The 19,663-nt window shown below is 41.8% G+C and overlaps 1 protein-coding gene and 1 long non-coding RNA gene across 2 annotated transcripts in view; one reads left to right on the forward strand and one right to left on the reverse strand.

The window, feature by feature from the left end:
- Positions 1 to 17,850: 17,850 nt before the first annotated feature.
- LOC113840312 (uncharacterized) lies at positions 17,851 to 18,367 on the reverse strand. The gene is made up of 2 exons (XR_003493106.3): positions 17,992 to 18,367; positions 17,851 to 17,903 (listed from the first exon to the last, which is right to left on the reverse strand). It is a non-coding gene; the product is annotated as an uncharacterized lncRNA (long non-coding RNA).
- A 24-nt stretch (positions 18,368 to 18,391) lies between these two features.
- Positions 18,392 to 19,663, forward strand: part of MTAP (methylthioadenosine phosphorylase) — a 37,716-nt gene continuing 36,444 nt past the window's right edge. Inside the window, exon 1 of the mRNA XM_021270650.4 lies at positions 18,392 to 18,531. Coding sequence (XP_021126325.2) covers positions 18,508 to 18,531 — 24 coding nt within the window. The 5' untranslated portion in view covers positions 18,392 to 18,507. The remainder of the gene's footprint in view (positions 18,532 to 19,663) is intronic.

A 19,663-nucleotide genomic window follows, 5' to 3' on the forward strand; every position in this document is an offset into this window, starting at 1 on the left:
TCCATTCTTCCCCTTTTAATTTTTGCATGATTGGTGTAGAATTAAAGTTGATGTACATGTTTAAAACAGAAAAAATGTCAGAAGTAGAAGCATGTGGTAGATAAGAGCCATGCAAGTTCCAGAAAAGCCACAGGGGGAGACAGCTCATTCTGTAGATAACTACACTAACTTCATAAGCACTTCAGTGAACAGGTGATAAGGATGCATTCATGCACTGAATGTATGAAAACTGCCATGGAGGCAGTATCAGCAAGAAGCACTCAGTTCTTTAACTCTAGAAGACCAACATGCTTATTAACTGAAATAACACTCATGTTCTGTAATCACTTCTGACATCTTCTGGGGTTCCCCTTTTTCTCTGTGGCATAATCAAAGAACAAGACTCAGTCTGGGACACTAAGGCCATGCAATACATTTAGGAAGAAAAGCATGATGGTTTAATTACACATTTTATACACATTTTATTTTCTGAACACATACACATTTTATTGTATTGTCTAAAATGTATACATATTTTATTTTCTGAGGCTACTTGTGTTACTAATATCAAATGTCACAGTTCTGAACCTGATCATCTTGTCTTGCAGTAATTTTTAAATACCTGATCTCATACAGCTTGCCTTTCTTTGCAAAGAATCTTTTCAAAATACTACATCAGTAAATGGCTTGAAAGCTTAAAAACTCTTCTCCTTTCACCTCCAAAAGAATTGGCAGAATTGCTGTCTGTGCACTGTGCAATCTCTTCAGTAAGGTTAGTGCACAAGAAACACTGAACACCTTTAAAGCTCATTAAGCCAGGTTCTTGATGGTTCCTCCCTGAGGGGAAAAAAAAAAAAAAAAAAAAAAAAAAAAAAAAAGTCATGTTCTGGAAAGGATTTTAGGGCATGCCTGTGTTGCTGAAATGGTCCCTGGAATATACATACACATTTTGCAAATTAGGGAAAACCAACTGTTCATGTTGCAAAGGGATGGAGCTATGCAAACTGTTGCAGTCCCATAGCACAGACCACGCAATGATAGCCATCTTCATTTCAACTGCTATAGAATCATAGAATATCCCAAGTTGGAAGGGACCCATAAGGATCATCAAGTCCAACTCCTGGCAATGCACAGGTCTGCCAAAAAGTTTAGACCATGTAACTAAGTGCACAGTCCAATTGCTTTTTAAATTCAGACAGGCTTGGTGAGGTGACTACTTCCCTGGGGAGCCTGTTCCAGTGTGCAACCACCTTCTCAGTGAAGAACCTCTTCCTGATGTCCAACCTAAACTTCCCCTGCCTCAGCTTAACACCATTCCCACGGGTCCTATCACTGGTGATTACAGAGAATAGGTCACCTGCCTCTCCACTCCCCTTTGTGAGGAAGTTGTAGACCACGATGAGGTCCCCCCTCAGCCTCCTCTTCTCCAGGCTGAACAGGATGAGTGCCCTCGGCTGCTCCTCATACGTCTTCCCCTCTAGGCCCTTCACCATCTTCGTCGCCCTCCTCTGAACACTCTCCAACAGTTTAATGTCCTTCTTGTACTGTGGTGCCCAGACCTGCACACAGTACTGGAGGTGAGGCTGCACCAGCGCAGCACAGAGCGGGACAATCACCTCCCTTAACCGACTAGCGATGCTGTACTTGATGCACCCCAGGATGCAGTTGGCCCTCCTGGCTGCCAGGGCACACTGCTGGCTCATATTCAGCTTGCTGTCAACCACAACCCCCAGATCCCTCTCTGCGGGGCTGCTCTCCTGCATCTCATTGCCCAGTCTGTACGTATAGCGAGGGTTGCCCCATCCCACGTGCAGGACCCAGCACTTGCTTTTGTTAAACTTCATGTGGCTGGTGATCGCCCAGCTCTCCAATCTGTCCAGGTCTCTCTGCAAGGCCCTTCCACCCTCATCTGAGTTCACAACTCCTCCGTTTGGTGTCATTGGCAAGTTTGCTCAGAACACCTTCGAGTCCTACAGCCAAATCATGTATAAAGACATTGAAGAGGACTGGCCCTAAAATGGAGCCTTGAGGGACCCCACTAGTGACCATCTGCCAGCCAGATGTGGCCCCATTTACCACAACCCTTTGAGCCCTGCCCAGCCAATTGCTCACCCATTGTATGATGTTTTTGTTTAGCTGTACACTGGACATTTTGTCCAGTAGGATCCTATGGGAAAGCATGTCAAGAGCCTTGCTGAAGTCTAAAAAGATCACATCAGTTGTTTTCCCTTGATTGACTGGACAGGTGATCTTATAAAAAGAAATCAAATTTGTTAGGCAGGACCTAGCCCTCATGAACCCATGTTGGCTGGGACCAATGACTGCATTGTCCCCCAGGTGTGCTTCAATAACTTCAAGGATCATCTTCTCCATAATTTTACTAGGCACTGACGTGACACTGACAGGCCTGTAGTTGCTGGGGTCTTCTTTCTTATCTTTCTTGAAAATTGGCACAACATTTGCCAGCTTCCAGTCTACTGGGACCTCTCCAGATTCCCAAGATCGTTGAAAACTAATTGAGAGAGGTCCCGCAATGACATCAGCCAGCTCTCTAAGTAGGGATGAATCCCATCCAGATCCATGGACTTGTATGAATCCAGGTGAAGTAGCATATCGTGCACACATTCAGGGTCAGTTGGCAGTTTGTCATTCCCGCAGTCATGGTCCTCCAGCTCAGGGCACCCTGCGTTCCAAAGCCCATCATCAGCACTGAAGACAGAGGCGAAGAAGACATTAAACATCTCTGCCTTGCCTATGTCTTTGTCTGTGAGAAGACCTTCCTCATCAGGTAGCAGACCTATGTTTTCTTTGGTCCTCCTTACCTAAAAAAACCTTTTTTATTGTCTCCCACAGACATGGCCAGCTTCAACTTTAGTTGGACTTTGGCCCCGCAAATTTTCTCCCTACAAACTCCAACAGCATTCCTGTATTCCCTCCTTGTCACCTGACCCTCGTTCCAGCAGCCGTACGCTTTCTTTTTCTGTCTAAGCTCCTATAGAAGATCCCTGGTCAGCCAGGCTGGCCTTCTGCCTCGCCTGCCTGATTTCCGATATTTTGGAATTGCCTGATCTTGTGCTTTTAGGAGGCAGTTCTTAAAGACTGACCGGCACTGATGATGAAGATTGTTTGACTTTCCCCAATTAGCCTTTGGTGGACATGTTTTTGAGAATTCACAGAGCTTTATGCTCCACAAGAGAGCTGTAGAAACAATAAACTCTAGGTTAAGTAGATAGTAGTGAACAGCTGGAAACTAAAGCTTTCAAATACTCCTGAATAGGATGCTTGGACACTTCCATACAACAGCCTTGAATATATTTATGCTTAAAAATGATTTGTACTGACACCAAACACACACATTCGTTCTTCTCTGAAGTCAGTTGAAACCTTAAGTGATTATTGTGGAGACGGGGTCCAACAAACAGAACACAGAAGAAAATATAAAATGTAGATATAATGCATGTGAGAAAGCCAGTTCCTTATTAAGAGTGCATGGTAAATATGGGGTTCTTTGTTCAAGTCTTCGCTGCTATTGAGATAGAATGCTCTCCTGTCAATGTTTGTAATATTCCATCATCGTTGAAATAAATTGTGTGAATTTTCAGGGCAGAAAACAACAAAGTCTGCTAGCAGTACAGCATAATAGGAACTCATGACACTGGGTTCTACATGAATGAACGTGAAAGGTAAACCTGTCTTGCCTGAGCCTTTATTTCCACCACTCCTTAACATCAGTGTTCTTTGTTTGAAGTAATATTAGCAAAAGCAATTTAAAGCTCAACTATATGTACACAGCACTATTAATTTTTTTACAACTTTTGTAATAATAAAAAATAGTAAGACTTTTTACCTTGGATATGGTGTTTTTCATCTTCAAAGAGCTTTTACAAATAAACTCTAGCTAATGTGAACACATGTTTAACATGGTTAAGGTTGATAATCATTATGATTATGACCTGCAGAAGGATCAGTTTAAATTACTGAAATCCACAGAGTATTTGATGTCAGAAGAGGGATTAAACTCAAGGGTCACTATGTCCTAATTTGCTGCCTGAAACATTAGACCCTCTCCTCTCAACCTTGGTTTGCACTGTGAAGAATTACCTTCTTACATGCAGACTGTTTTCTATATTTACGTAAATAATACACTACTCATGTAATTTAAGTACCTATTACACACAAAAAAAGGGAACGTTACATTGAATTTGGCCAAGACTTCAAAACTCTGTCAAGCACATGGCCAAAACTGTTGGACAGCTGCGAAGACCAAACTGTCATATTTTACTATATTACTACTAGAATGAACCCTTGGTATTACTAAGGGTTTTCAGGTATTTACCACATACAGACCTTCACCACAATTCTCTTGAGGCATAAAAACAAAGAAACTTTACATTTAAGCCTGAAGAGCTTTAATGTGAATGTCTAAGTCATTGTGCATTTCCTTTACTTTTGTAAAGCTGGAATGAAACTCCACTAGATTACACATTTTTATTCAGATAAATGGATTTGCATTCCATAATTTAGAATATGAAGTACAAAGCATACGCTTTTGGAAAATACAGGGCCATCATTTCATTTTAAGGAGTTCAAAAATGTCATGAAAGGAAATGTGAATTGAAACTCTAGCAATCCTGTAGCTGGTGGCTTTTTAAAACCATATGTCCAGCTAAGACTACATGTTCACTATATTTTTCCTGAGTTTTCCTATACTGTTGTTTTTAGTGGGGTGGTGTTTGATCACCTGCTTCTAATTGCAAATGTCAGCTGTAGAAAGCTGACTATTCACAATAATAAATGCTGGGTCAAGAACTTCTGCAATATAGTTTACTGATGAACAGTCACTGCACTGGATTCCATCTCTTAGTCCTATGAAATGACTTCAAACTATTCAAAATTGAATTACCAAAAGCATATTGTCAACAGAAATGAAAGCAATTCAAAATATTTCTTTCACAAAGCACTATTTCCTACCTGCTACAGAACAGTTAAAATGTTACTAAACATTCTGAAGATTCAGCCTAGGTTATTAGCTGGTTCAAGTAATGGGAATGCATTACTGTTGTGATGTAGCTGCTGGTTTACAGTGAGTTGACTTGAAGAAGTGCAAAATTTCATTTACATATTATACACACACACACATTTTCCTTGCTGGTTCTGTCAACTGCTAAATTGAAATAAGCACTGTATTAAATCTGTAAAAGTTCTTAGTTTGTCTGGAAGAATACAGTGTTTCATATCCTTTTTATGACTCTGAATATGGGCTGTTTGGAATGTGCCAAAAACAGTGGCTCAGACTGGACATCTTCAAAAACTACATGTAATAAAGCTTTTTTTATGCTTCCAGCTCAAAATTTCTTAAGTATCCAAGTCATTACCAATTCAGCATGAGCAGAGTTTTCTGCTTGCTGTCCAGATTTACACAAGTCATATACACAACTTTATACAGAGTAACACTCCTGTAAAAAACACACAGTACTGACACTCCACAAGTATGAAACTGGAAAGCTAGGTACCTCTGTGGACAGCTACGGTATAAACTTCAGGCACAGGAACAGGCTCCCCGGGAAGTGGTCACAGCACCAGGCCTGTCAGAGAAACCTTTGAACAATGCTCGTAGATATACTGCCTGATTTTTGGGTGGTCCAGTGTGGAGTCAGGAGTTGGGCTTGATGACCCTTTGAGGGTCTATACTTTTATATTTTATTCCTTTCATACTATTTAAACAGTGAGCTTTCATATTCAAAAAGAAGTAGAAAAAAAATACAGCAGAAAAGCAAGTGGATTGCGTATATTTGTAGTAAAAAAAAAAAGAGTACTGCACAACAACTTTTTGTAAGCAATTCAACATAGGAAAAACGTACTAAAATCAAACAGGAGGAATTGCCAAAAATTATTCACTAAAATATTCTGTGCAGTGAGAGTAAAGTAGAACACATAGCTTCAACTGAAACACCAAACTACAGTGAGAAAAATACAATAAATTTGTCTTACTACGGTACTATAACTGTACTGTGCTGCACCAAAGAACTTACCGTTTATCTTCACCCATCTCCTTCTTTCTGCCTTTGTTAAATTGTGATTTTACCAAGTCCATTCCTCATAAATACAATCTCATGTTTTGAACTGTGGTGAAAAGTTTTCAGCATCTGAGACAAACATCTCAGCTGTGTATGAAGATCTGTAATGCACTGAAGACACATAAAATGTTTAAACCTTACATGAATGAACTCCAGCTGACACAAGTTCAGCACTAGCCTGAGTTATAAGGAATATCCTTCTGCAATCCAGTGAACTGCCTCCCAGGTCTCAGCAGATTTCTCAGCTATGATACAATGCAGGACATACATCCTGAGTTTGCACTTATTAGCAGATATGTAGCATTTATTATGAAAGAAGTAGTGCTTCTTGGCATGTGAGAATGGTATGTCTGGATGGCTGAGTCATCTCTGATAAAGTTGTTTTAAACAAAGAACGGGACACATGCTTTTAAAATTAAGTACTTCTAATTAACAAGATACCGTCTATTTTTGAAAGCCTTATGCCTTATATTTATAGCTATGTTAAAAAATGCATAAACACATCAAAACAATTGATATTTCTCAAGATGGAAGGTTACATGTTTTGTTGGAATGTTCTTACATGTACAGATTTGTGGCAACAAGAAGAATACCATAAATATGAAAATAGGCATTATTAAGATAGAATGATACAGCATTTAACTCAAAGCTATATTTAGCTTGGAGAGCTAAACTCATGTACTTTCTATATATATGCAATAACTTGCTTAAAGCTATATTTAGCTTGGAGAGCTAAACACATATACTTTCTATATATATGTACCTCGGAAAGAAACCCCCCTTTTGTTTTTGTTGTTTTTCAAAAACGTGCTCAACTTTGTTTTCAGAATCATTTACTAATATTAAAAAGACCACACTCAATTTAAACCATATTGAGCCTTTAAATTATTTGCTTTTTAACTGAAAACAAATCTCTTCAACTCAGTACCAAATTGTATAAATTAGGAATGGAATAAGTTTCGGATGGAATTTTTGGTCTTGTTTTATCATTTCTGGAAACCCAGGACTAACTAGTATTTTCTGTTTCTTGCCACTGCTTTACAGGATGCTCCAGGGATTTCATGGTGCAGTTGTCTCACAACCCCTGTTGACAAAATGAGGAACTTTAGGGGGAAGTCAAAGACACCGGAGCGTCTCCAGGAACATGGTGTGTGTGATCTGGGTGAAATATGGACAGGCTGAAAGGTAATTTTCAAAAAGACCAAGTCAACACGTCGCATCTCGTAGCAAACTATTTTATTATACCACAACATGTGTTGCATACTCTTTTCTGGAACTGTAGCAAAGCTTAAAAAATAAAAGAAAGAAAAAAAAAGTATGTACATACTAACCGATTCAGCATTTCTCCATGTGCATGCAGTTATGATTTCTGGAAAGTCACATTTCAACACACCAACTAGCAGTACTAAAAAGAAAGCCTCCTGGCTGTCACTTCAGGAGGTGTTTAGACATACCACCGTCCTCATTGACTTAATAAAAGTGCCTCTACGGTAAAAGCTTATAAAAATGCACTAAAACATTTACTTAGCTTGCACTTTGAGGATGTAACAAGAATTGACAGCTCGCAGACCAGACGATAGCGATGTTTGACATACGCGCCGGAGACATCCTGACGATGGGACCCGGCTAAGTGTAGGACTCCGGCTTTGTTTTTAACACTTAAGGGAATGCTCCGAGATAAGACGAAGGCTGTATCTACTTGTGCGGAGTTAACCTGAAAAAAAAAATATATATATATATATATATATATTTTTATATATATTTATATATATACATATATATATATATATATAATATATATATTATATATATATATATATTTTTTTTATTATTATTATTTTTTTTTTTTTTTTTTAAGAGAGAGGTGCTGCCCTCTAGCGTAGAGCTAATGCTGCTCTAAAATATTTTTTTTATTTAAAGAGAGAGGTGCTGCCCTCTAGCGTAGAGCTAATGATTTTTTTTTTTTACTGTAAAGAGAGATGTGCTGCGTAGAACTGGGCTGAGAGCGGCACCGCCCCCGCTCTCCCCCTCTCTCATCGCGCTAAGATGGCCGCTAGCAGCTCCGTGAAGGTGAGAGAAGATGGCGCGGTGCCATGGCGGGGCGGCGCGGGCCCGGCGGCCTTTGTGTTGTTTTTCCTTCCTCGTTTGTAAATGAACGACCACGGACACGCGGCTGGCCCCGCGGGCAGCGCTGCGCCCCGGGGGTTTCCGACCTCGCTAGCACCGAGAGCCATGGCGCCGCCTGTGCATGAAGCGGAAAGTTCTGAAATTCCTCCTTAAACATGGCTTGGAAAGGCTCTGGCTTGAGTCAGGAATGAGGAAAACAGGCTGACGCTCTGGATTTGTGTTCTGAGTGAATCTTCCATCACTCTTCTGAGATAACAGAAGCCTGCCGTGCTGTTTTTATAAATCATCTGAAAACTGTCTTTCACGTTTTTATTTTACATTGAAAGTGTGTTCTGTTATCTGCTAACTGCAAATAATCTCCAGCTTCTTATTTATTCCCTTTTAAGTGAAACTCTTCTCAGTGCTGTTCTCTCCCTCTCCTCATCTCCCAGTCCAAAAACTAGAGAGGGATACAGGAGTATTCAGTGTCTTTCAGTTGTCAGAAAAACGCATCACTGATGGTGATGACATTTTTATTAGTGCCTAAAACCACTGCTAAATAGGCAAGTGCGAATTGTACATTGTCAATTTTCTGCCTCATGCTTGAGCCTATGGGAGGAATTTTGCCAAACAGCAGATTATGGAAAGAATACACTTAGGTACAATTATTATTTAGATTCCCATAGAGAATTGCTTTTCATTTTCTAGGTACTGGTGAAATAAGTACCACCATACTGGTGTGAAACTTTGATAAGTTTCATGTTTCTTCCTCTTCCTCACAATGTTTGAGCTGGATGATGCTATAGTAAAATGCTTCATGGCTAGGACCACTGTAAAATTCCTGATAACATGTAAAAATTGATGGTAACTGTTATAAGTTGCCCCCTTAATTAATTTTCAGAAAGCATTGCATTAATAATAGAAAGGAATTTATTTAGTAAGCAACAGCAAGCAAAACAGCGCTGGGCGGCCGGGGAGTCTCGGCTCCGCCAACGGCGTGCACCTCACCCCCGCCAGGGTCCCTTTTTATATCTTGGTAATTCCGGGATTACGCAGCACATCCTGGTATATTCTGCGACTGCACGCACTGTTGCTAGGGGGTCGTCTCTGTCCCTCTGGTGGTTGTGAAGATGAAGGCTGTAGTCTTCGTCGGCATTGTGGTTCAACTTCTTTTTTTTAATATTTGGTCATGTTGGCCCAGCATGAGACAGGAAGGCAGGATGTTGATACACTAGGTTAGCAACTTATCAGGAGATGGTTACATGAGCTTTGCAGCAGGGTCTTTGAATAAAAGAGGCAACTGAGATGCAGAAGGAGAGAAGGGGAGGGGTTCTCTTTTTTGTTACATTAAGCAAAAGAATTTTCATAGTGTCTAGCCAAGTATTATACAGCTCCTTACTTCAGCAGGGAGCCTTCGCAACTCCCGCTCATCAAACGGAACTCCTTGTTTTTATAATACAAAAGACAATGAACAAACATTTATTGTGTATTACAATCCCTCCTTTTTCTTTTAGTTACTCATTTTGTTCACTGAAGCTCTGCAATGCCTGGCTACTAAGAACTAATGTTTCCTCGATTCCTTCGCTGGTACTTACTAGCTCGTATTTGGCATGTATGAGCATTAAATGTGCTGCTTCTAAACGTCCCTTTACAATCGCAATCAATTTATTAAAAATACATGGTCCAAAAGTTAGTGCTATTATTAATAACAACAAAGGTCCTGTTATTGTTCATAATAAAGTAGTAAGCTAAGGTGAATAACTAAACCAAGATTCATACCAGCTCCGTCAGGCTTCATTCTCCCGTTTCCTTTTTTTTTTTCCCAACCCTTCCCTGGGTCTTGCCATTGTATTTCTTACCACTCCAGTGTGATCAGTATACATATAGCACTCCTCTTTCAGGGCTGCACACAGCCCGTCCTGTTGTAAAAAATACCAAATCTAATCCCCTACGATTTTGTAACACTACCTCTGAAAACGGCCTGATAGATTTTCCAGGGCCGAGATGGATTGTTCAATTTGGTCAGGTCCTCCTCCACAGCAATGTATAAGGAAGTAAATTCTTGATTTTGTTTAACCAATGAGGCTACCCTGGTCCCCACAGGATTATTAGGGTGGCCAAAGTTAGAGCCGTGAACAGTTCCCGTCTTTCCAGATGATGCCTTGCCACTGTGTGCTAGGTATACATACAATCCTCAGGGTGGTATAGAATCCTTGGTATAATTATCACCTGTATACAAAAATCACGAGATTCATTAAAGAGTTTTAGTGATAGACAAGGAGTTACGCCGACTCACGAACAAACCCACCTAGCGTTGTTGGCTGGGATTAGCCACTTGGTTGATTGTTTTCCATTCTCCATGATATTACATAGGTGACACTTCCCACTAGGAACCGTGCCCACATACCTACCACCTCCAGTGACTTGTGTTAGTGTTACCCTTATGTCTTTTCCCCAACTGCAATGTAGAGGGCTGTTCTCATTTGTGCAGGAGGGCTCCCCAGGATTCCCGATAGCATCATAATATGAAGGCCTTATACTAAAGCATAATCGACAGTGTTTTGTTACATTTGGGTTTGTTTTGTTTAATAATTGGTAGCTGGCATTCATGACCCCCCCAATATGTTATTCTCAGCTATGTTATCATTCTCAGCTTTACCTGAGCTCGTAGGGCTGCCGAGGGTTGGCCCTGTAGTATTTTCCACAGGCTGGATTCCCTGGACACTTTCTGACAATACCTCATTTGGTCCTACTTCATGGGGCCTATCAGCATCCTCCTTTTTATTAGTATGAGTCCTCCCCTATCTGTTCTGTGTTTGTTAAATCTGACACCTCAGATTTTTCCTAGTACCCAGCTAGTATCGTCCAAGTTTGTTATATTTATATATAGAACCTTGCAAATCTCTTTATTTCCGTGGAAGGTTCCTGTATACCCTATACCATGCCCTTACCACCTGTAACGGGGATCCAATTGTCAGTTACAACCTTGCAGCCCATATCCCACTTGTAAGAATTTATCCCGACCAGCCCCGAGTGTCCAGTCTGTAGCAATGGTTTCACACCCCCGGTATGCACAATAATACACGTTCAGGCATTTATAGTACCCCCTTCCCGGGTTAGAACTTGAGCAGAAATAAAATCCCATATATTTGCAGCATCGGGGCCTCGAGATCAGCTGACATAGTGTAGAAGTAAAACTTGCCTCCCCCCCCCCCGATGTTACCTGGGTTGCAATAACCTGTTGATCTTCAAATCGACTTAAGGTCCATTTAAAAGGTTGGTGGGGGTGGTGTTGAGTCGCTATGCAGGATGAAATCACTGCGAGAACCCCCAAATACCGATAGGAATGGCTGAGGCCCATTTCTTTCCCCACTTACTCACTCCTCTGCCTCACTCGTCAGTTGGGTTGCAGCCAACTACGAGGTTTTAGTTCTCGGCAGCAGTAGTGTTCTTCAGGGGAGAGCCTCTACCTTAATCCACAGTACTTATCAGGTTCGTCACAAAGTGAGCTTCAGGTCTTTGTTTCCTGGAGCAATCTCCCACTTCTCGTCACAGATGGGTCCTTTAACACGGCTGGCATGTGTCCATCCTTTCTCCGCAGTCCAGACAACTGTTTCTGTAGTAAGCAAAACAACATAGGGGCCTTCCCCATCGTGGTGTTAAAGAAGTCTCTTTCCAAGTCTTAATTAGAATTGAGGGTGATCAAGTGGCAATTCCAAGTCATAGGGTATACCATATAGCATTTCAAAAGGAGAAATTCCTACATCAGTTCTGGGCTGTGTCCATATGTTTAACAGTGCAAGGGGTAAGCATTTTACCCAAGAAGTTTCCAGAAGTACTTAGTTTCCAGCACAAGTTTTGTTAGTTGTTTCTTAATTTCACCATTCATTCGCTCTACCTTTCCAGAAGAGGAGGGATGCCAGGGGCTGTGAAAATCCCACTCAATCTCTAAGGCCTGCTTTAATCCTTGCAGTAAAGCTTTACACCCATCCAGTCACGTGGTCAATTAGGGCAAACAAGTAACTCAGTAAAGTCTACCTATATACTTTGGAAAGGTCAAAGCCCTGGCTCCCGTCCCCCTCTAGATAGGTTACAGGAGACCTTTTTATTTACCCTTTGACATATAGTAGTACATCCTCTGCATGTGTGCTTCCCTAAAGTATATATTACTACACAGACATGCTTTCTTAGAACAACATCACACATTGCTTGCACCTCCCAATGACTTTTCTGATGTAAAACAGTTAATATTTGCCTCATTATCCCTTTATTCAGCATTTCTCTCCCATCAGGGAGTATCAATTTTCCTTAAAATGATCCACATATTTGTAACATTAATACCTCCTTGGGAGGTTGTAATTGCTCCAAAATCTTTTTTAGAATTTACCCAAATAGATAGGTGGCCCTGTAAACCCCTGAGGTAAAATTGTCCACCTATATTGTTGCTTCCGCCCCCATTTCAGGGTCTTTCCAGTCAGAGGTGAATATACATGTATGTTTGCTCTCAGGGCCAGAGAGCACTCCGTTAATAACACTGTTATTCCAGTCTAACAATTTACTATTTGAATGCCCAATTTAATCATCAAATCCTTTCCCAACAAGTTAGTCTCTGCCTTGGATACATACAATAATTGCCCAGTGATCATTTTATCCCCTAGTCTCAGCTTGGTATCCCCCAAAAGTGGCACTGTTATCCCAGTCCCTTCTACCCCCATCACATTTAGGGTTTCATTAGTTAATTTAATCCCTGATACTTTACAAGTCAGTAATGACTTAGCTGCCCCAGTGTATTGGGTTTGATGGCAAGGTTCGGGGGGTGTGAGGGGTGTGGGGGTGGGAAACTGCAGTGGCAGCCCCCGTGAAAAAAAAAAAAAAAAAAAAAAAAAAACACAGAAACCTCCCCGTGGTAGATAAGGGACAATTTCATCTGGCCCTAAAGGGGCCCACTGCTGCCCAGAGCCAAGCCATAGCAACACAGTCCGTGCCTCTGTGAGAGCACATCCACGAAAACAAACAAACAAAGGAACAAACAAAAACCTGCTGCTCAGCAGCAGTTGGGAGAGCGAGAACCCCCCCCCCGCAGACACCAAAGTCAGTGCAGAAGGAGGGGGAGGAGGCGCTCCAGGCGCTGGAGCCGAAGCCCCCCTGCGGCCGCTGGAGAGGCCCCTGGTGGAGCAGGCTGTTCCCCCCTCCCCGATGCTTGGGAAACTGAACAAACACCACAGCAAATATGCAAATATACCAAAACTTCTAGACTGTTACTTAGATAATGCCTACATCCCCTTTCCCTGCTCATTCAACTTCGAATACCTTTAACACTTTCAACAAACCTTTTAACACTTCCTTTATCTTTCTCTAGCCTTTACTTTTCTAATGCCGACATCAAAGGCTCAGTCAGGGGCCAACTTAATTCCGTACCTTTTCCCTCCAAGATGCTGAAACAACATCAATATACAACATTTCATCCTGTTTTCCTTCTTTCCACAAAACAACATTGACTGTAATATGGTGTTATAATTAGTAGTTCCGTTTAGGGGCCACTCCGCTCCATCCTCTAGTTTATAAAGTGGCCACCATTGATTACAATATTTGATAAGGGTTCTTTTACTCTCTGTACCCTCTCACCCTACTATATCCCTCCAATGTGTTAGTATACATCCTAGGGGGCTTTTCCTCGGGATTTCTTTGCTTTGAACTTTTCCTATTGTAATCTACAGTGGTTAATATGCCACCGTTTTCCTAGAAGCTCTTTACTAGTCAATCCCAATCCCTCCAAAATCCACAATATATAGATACACAAGTAAAATCAGACCACTGTAAATTAACTGCCTGTAGACAATTACACTGGGGACATTTAAACCTGATGAGCTGATAATATGCCTGGGCAAATTTTGTTCCCTTAGACATACACCTCAATGGCAGTTCTTATATTTACATATTTACATATTAACATAGGTATAAAAGAACACTTTAACAAAAATGCCTGGGCTTTTATATATACAATATACAATGTACAATTATTATTCCAGTTAGAATTATTCCTCAGCAGCTGGAAACATTATGCCAGTTGCCATTAAAACTCGCTTACCCTCCTCCTGTCTCTTTCTTAAAATCTCGGACGTCCCCGGAGTTAATGGGGACGGCCACATATTCCTAGTCACTGGTCCCTGAGTGCTAGAGTCAGAGTTGTTATTGGCATCTCCCTTGGGTTGCAGATTAAAAAGCCCGGGAGTCGGAGGGGCTGCAGGTGGGGGTGGTGGAATATAGGGAGGCAGTGGGGCTGGGATCTCTAATTCTCAGTTTTTCTCGTGCCTCCCATCCCCTCCTTTCTCTTTTAGAGGATATAAATTGGCTCGAGTTTCCGAGCTGATCCACAAATGTGTATATTCACTTTCTTCCAAACTAAAAGATTCCTTTGAGTTTACATAAATATTTAGGGCCTGGCAAACCCAATCTTCAAAGGACCCAAATACAGGCCAGTAAAGGTGGTCTCCTCGAATCTGTTTACCACGCCAAACTTCAACACAAGAATGTATCATTTTTACTTTATTCCTTCCCTGCCTAAAAGGGGAACCCTCCCAATTTTTAATCATTAATCCCGGGGTAACCTAACATCAGATGTTACCCCACCCATGGGACCAGAAGGCTTACTCTTCTTCTGTCCCATCTTCCGGAGCGCCTTCACACACACACGCACGAATCGCTTCCCCCTTTTCATGGCCCAGTCCCTCGCGGGATGTGGGAACCGCACTACCGAGGGGTCCGCACTCGCTTTGTCCTGCTGGACGTCTCACAGCGACACGCTCCAGGATACCCAACCCCAACCGAACGGATCACCGGCCTATACTCACTCCTGAGCCTTCGTTTGGCCTTCGTGCACAAAGATTATTAGGGGTTGCCGGCTTCATTTGCTTGCTGCCGAATTCAGCCTAGGTTATTAGCTGGTTCAAGTAATGGGAATGCATTACTGTTGTGATGTAGCTGCTGGTTTACAGTGAGTTGACTTGAAGAAGTGCAAAATTTCATTTACATATTATACACACACACACATTTTCCTTGCTGGTTCTGTCAACTGCTAAATTGAAATAAGCACTGTATTAAATCTGTAAAAGTTCTTAGTTTGTCTGGAAGAATACAGTGTTTCATATCCTTTTTATGACTCTGAATATGGGCTGTTTGGAATGTGCCAAAAACAGTGGCTCAGACTGGACATCTTCAAAAACTACATGTAATAAAGCTTTTTTTATGCTTCCAGCTCAAAATTTCTTAAGTATCCAAGTCATTACCAATTCAGCATGAGCAGAGTTTTCTGCTTGCTGTCCAGATTTACACAAGTCATATACACAACTTTATACAGAGTAACACTCCTGTAAAAAACACACAGTACTGACACTCCACAAGTATGAAACTGGAAAGCTAGGTACCTCTGTGGACAGCTACGGTATAAACTTCAGGCACAGGAACAGGCTCCCCGGGAAGTGGTCACAGCACCAGGCCTGTCAGAGAAACCTTTGAACAATGCTCGTAGATATACTGCCTGATTTTTGGGTGGTCCAGTGTGGAGTCAGGAGTTGGGCTTGATGACCCTTTGAGGGTCTATACTTTTATATTTTATTCCTTTCATACTATTTAAACAGTGAGCTTTCATATTCAAAAAGAAGTAGAAAAAAAATACAGCAGAAAAGCAAGTGGATTGCGTATATTTGTAGTAAAAAAAAAAAGAGTACTGCACAACAACTTTTTGTAAGCAATTCAACATAGGAAAAACGTACTAAAATCAAACAGGAGGAATTGCCAAAAATTATTCACTAAAATATTCTGTGCAGTGAGAGTAAAGTAGAACACATAGCTTCAACTGAAACACCAAACTACAGTGAGAAAAATACAATAAATTTGTCTTACTACGGTACTATAACTGTACTGTGCTGCACCAAAGAACTTACCGTTTATCTTCACCCATCTCCTTCTTTCTGCCTTTGTTAAATTGTGATTTTACCAAGTCCATTCCTCATAAATACAATCTCATGTTTTGAACTGTGGTGAAAAGTTTTCAGCATCTGAGACAAACATCTCAGCTGTGTATGAAGATCTGTAATGCACTGAAGACACATAAAATGTTTAAACCTTACATGAATGAACTCCAGCTGACACAAGTTCAGCACTAGCCTGAGTTATAAGGAATATCCTTCTGCAATCCAGTGAACTGCCTCCCAGGTCTCAGCAGATTTCTCAGCTATGATACAATGCAGGACATACATCCTGAGTTTGCACTTATTAGCAGATATGTAGCATTTATTATGAAAGAAGTAGTGCTTCTTGGCATGTGAGAATGGTATGTCTGGATGGCTGAGTCATCTCTGATAAAGTTGTTTTAAACAAAGAACGGGACACATGCTTTTAAAATTAAGTACTTCTAATTAACAAGATACCGTCTATTTTTGAAAGCCTTATGCCTTATATTTATAGCTATGTTAAAAAATGCATAAACACATCAAAACAATTGATATTTCTCAAGATGGAAGGTTACATGTTTTGTTGGAATGTTCTTACATGTACAGATTTGTGGCAACAAGAAGAATACCATAAATATGAAAATAGGCATTATTAAGATAGAATGATACAGCATTTAACTCAAAGCTATATTTAGCTTGGAGAGCTAAACTCATGTACTTTCTATATATATGCAATAACTTGCTTAAAGCTATATTTAGCTTGGAGAGCTAAACACATATACTTTCTATATATATGTACCTCGGAAAGAAACCCCCCTTTTGTTTTTGTTGTTTTTCAAAAACGTGCTCAACTTTGTTTTCAGAATCATTTACTAATATTAAAAAGACCACACTCAATTTAAACCATATTGAGCCTTTAAATTATTTGCTTTTTAACTGAAAACAAATCTCTTCAACTCAGTACCAAATTGTATAAATTAGGAATGGAATAAGTTTCGGATGGAATTTTTGGTCTTGTTTTATCATTTCTGGAAACCCAGGACTAACTAGTATTTTCTGTTTCTTGCCACTGCTTTACAGGATGCTCCAGGGATTTCATGGTGCAGTTGTCTCACAACCCCTGTTGACAAAATGAGGAACTTTAGGGGGAAGTCAAAGACACCGGAGCGTCTCCAGGAACATGGTGTGTGTGATCTGGGTGAAATATGGACAGGCTGAAAGGTAATTTTCAAAAAGACCAAGTCAACACGTCGCATCTCGTAGCAAACTATTTTATTATACCACAACATGTGTTGCATACTCTTTTCTGGAACTGTAGCAAAGCTTAAAAAATAAAAGAAAGAAAAAAAAAAGTATGTACATACTAACCGATTCAGCATTTCTCCATGTGCATGCAGTTATGATTTCTGGAAAGTCACATTTCAACACACCAACTAGCAGTACTAAAAAGAAAGCCTCCTGGCTGTCACTTCAGGAGGCGTTTAGACATACCACCGTCCTCATTGACTTAATAAAAGTGCCTCTACGGTAAAAGCTTATAAAAATGCACTAAAACATTTACTTAGCTTGCACTTTGAGGATGTAACAAGAATTGACAGCTCGCAGACCAGACGATAGCGATGTTTGACATACGCGCCGGAGACATCCTGACGATGGGACCCGGCTAAGTGTAGGACTCCGGCTTTGTCTTTAACACTTAGATGTGATGTTGATTCAAAGATCGAAGCCGAAATTCCTTTAAGTGGTATTTTCTGTATTGCAGCGCTGGATTCACGGGGGATCTCTCCACCTATCGTGCATACCCAAAGCGGAAAGCAGTCTTGAATTTATACAATCAACCTATCAATATTCTACAAGTGCCTATACATATTCCTTACCTATCCCCGCCTTCCCTCGCTTCTCATGCTAGTTGGCTTTTCGGCACCTTGGGCCTTCGTAGAGCCTCCCAAGAATTGTGGGCAGGGGTCTTTGGGACGTGGGCAGGGGTCTTTGGGAGGAAGACCCCGAGTCTTCCTCACAGTGTACTTTTCACCTTTGGTCAGGAATCTGCTGAGCTGGCATGTTTCTTAATTGCAAGCGCTGGTTGTTGCTAATTCTTCCATTTGTTCTATCTTTATAATGAATTTCAATGTCCAGTTTTGAGATTTATAGTCCTTACATTTGTTTCTCTGTCCGTCTGCCGCTTCCTTATCATGAGTTGCAGTGTCGTGTTTCGAGATATACAGTCCTTGTCTGGGGATTGTCCTTGCCTCCCCAGTGCCTCCCCAGTGCCTCCCCAGTGCCTCCCCAGTGCCTCCCCAGTGCCTCCCCAGTGCCTCCTTAATCAATGCGCTGCGTAGAACTGGGGTGGGAGCGGCACCGCCCCCGCTCTCCCCCTCTCTCATCGCGCTAAGATGGCCGCTAGCAGCTCCGTGAAGGTGAGAGAAGATGGCGCGGTGCCAATGCGGGGCGGAAGCGGCGTCCGGCGGCCGCCTGGCCGCCTGCTAGCGAGCCCTCGGCTCTAACTTTTCCCTGGGGGCTGTGAGGAGGCGGGGCGGCAGCGGGGAGCCGGGAGCGGGCCGGAGAGAGCCGCTTATCCCTTCTCGCCCCGTGCCTCCGTGGCGAGTCGCTGCCGGCCCCGAGTTCCGCCGCCTCCCGCTCCGCCGCCTCCCGCTCCACACCGGGGGCGGGCCCGCGGCATCCTCAGCGGGCGGCGGGGCGGCGCGGGCCCGGCGACCTTTGTGTTGTTTTTCCTTCCTCGTTTGTAAATGAACGACCACGGACACGCGGCTGGCCCCGCGGGCAGCGCTGCGCCCCGGGGGTTTCCGACCTCGCTAGCACCGAGAGCCATGGCGCCGCCTGTGCATGAAGCGGAAAGTTCTGAAATTCCTCCTTAAACATGGCTTGGAAAGGCTCTGGCTTGAGTCAGGAATGAGGAAAACAGGCTGACGCTCTGGATTTGTGTTCTGAGTGAATCTTCCATCACTCTTCTGAGATAACAGAAGCCTGCCGTGCTGTTTTTATAAATCATCTGAAAACTGTCTTTCACGTTTTTATTTTACATTGAAAGTGTGTTCTGTTATCTGCTAACTGCAAATAATCTCCAGCTTCTTATTTATTCCCTTTTAAGTGAAACTCTTCTCAGTGCTGTTCTCTCCCTCTCCTCATCTCCCAGTCCAAAAACTAGAGAGGGATACAGGAGTATTCAGTGTCTTTCAGTTGTCAGAAAAACGCATCACTGATGGTGATGACATTTTTATTAGTGCCTAAAACCACTGCTAAATAGGCAAGTACGAATTGTACATTGTCAATTTTCTGCCTCATGCTTGAGCCTATGGGAGGAATTTTGCCAAACAGCAGATTATGGAAAGAATACACTTAGGTACAATTATTATTTAGATTCCCATAGAGAATTGCTTTTCATTTTCTAGGTACTGGTGAAATAAGTACCACCATACTGGTGTAAAACTTTGATAAGTTTCATGTTTCTTCCTCTTCCTCACAATGTTTGAGCTGGATGATGCTATAGTAAAATGCTTCATGGGTAGGACCACTGTAAAATTCCTGATA

This window comes from Anas platyrhynchos, chromosome Z (assembly GCF_047663525.1).
Source record: "Anas platyrhynchos isolate ZD024472 breed Pekin duck chromosome Z, IASCAAS_PekinDuck_T2T, whole genome shotgun sequence".
Classification (NCBI taxonomy): Eukaryota; Metazoa; Chordata; class Aves; order Anseriformes; family Anatidae; genus Anas; species Anas platyrhynchos.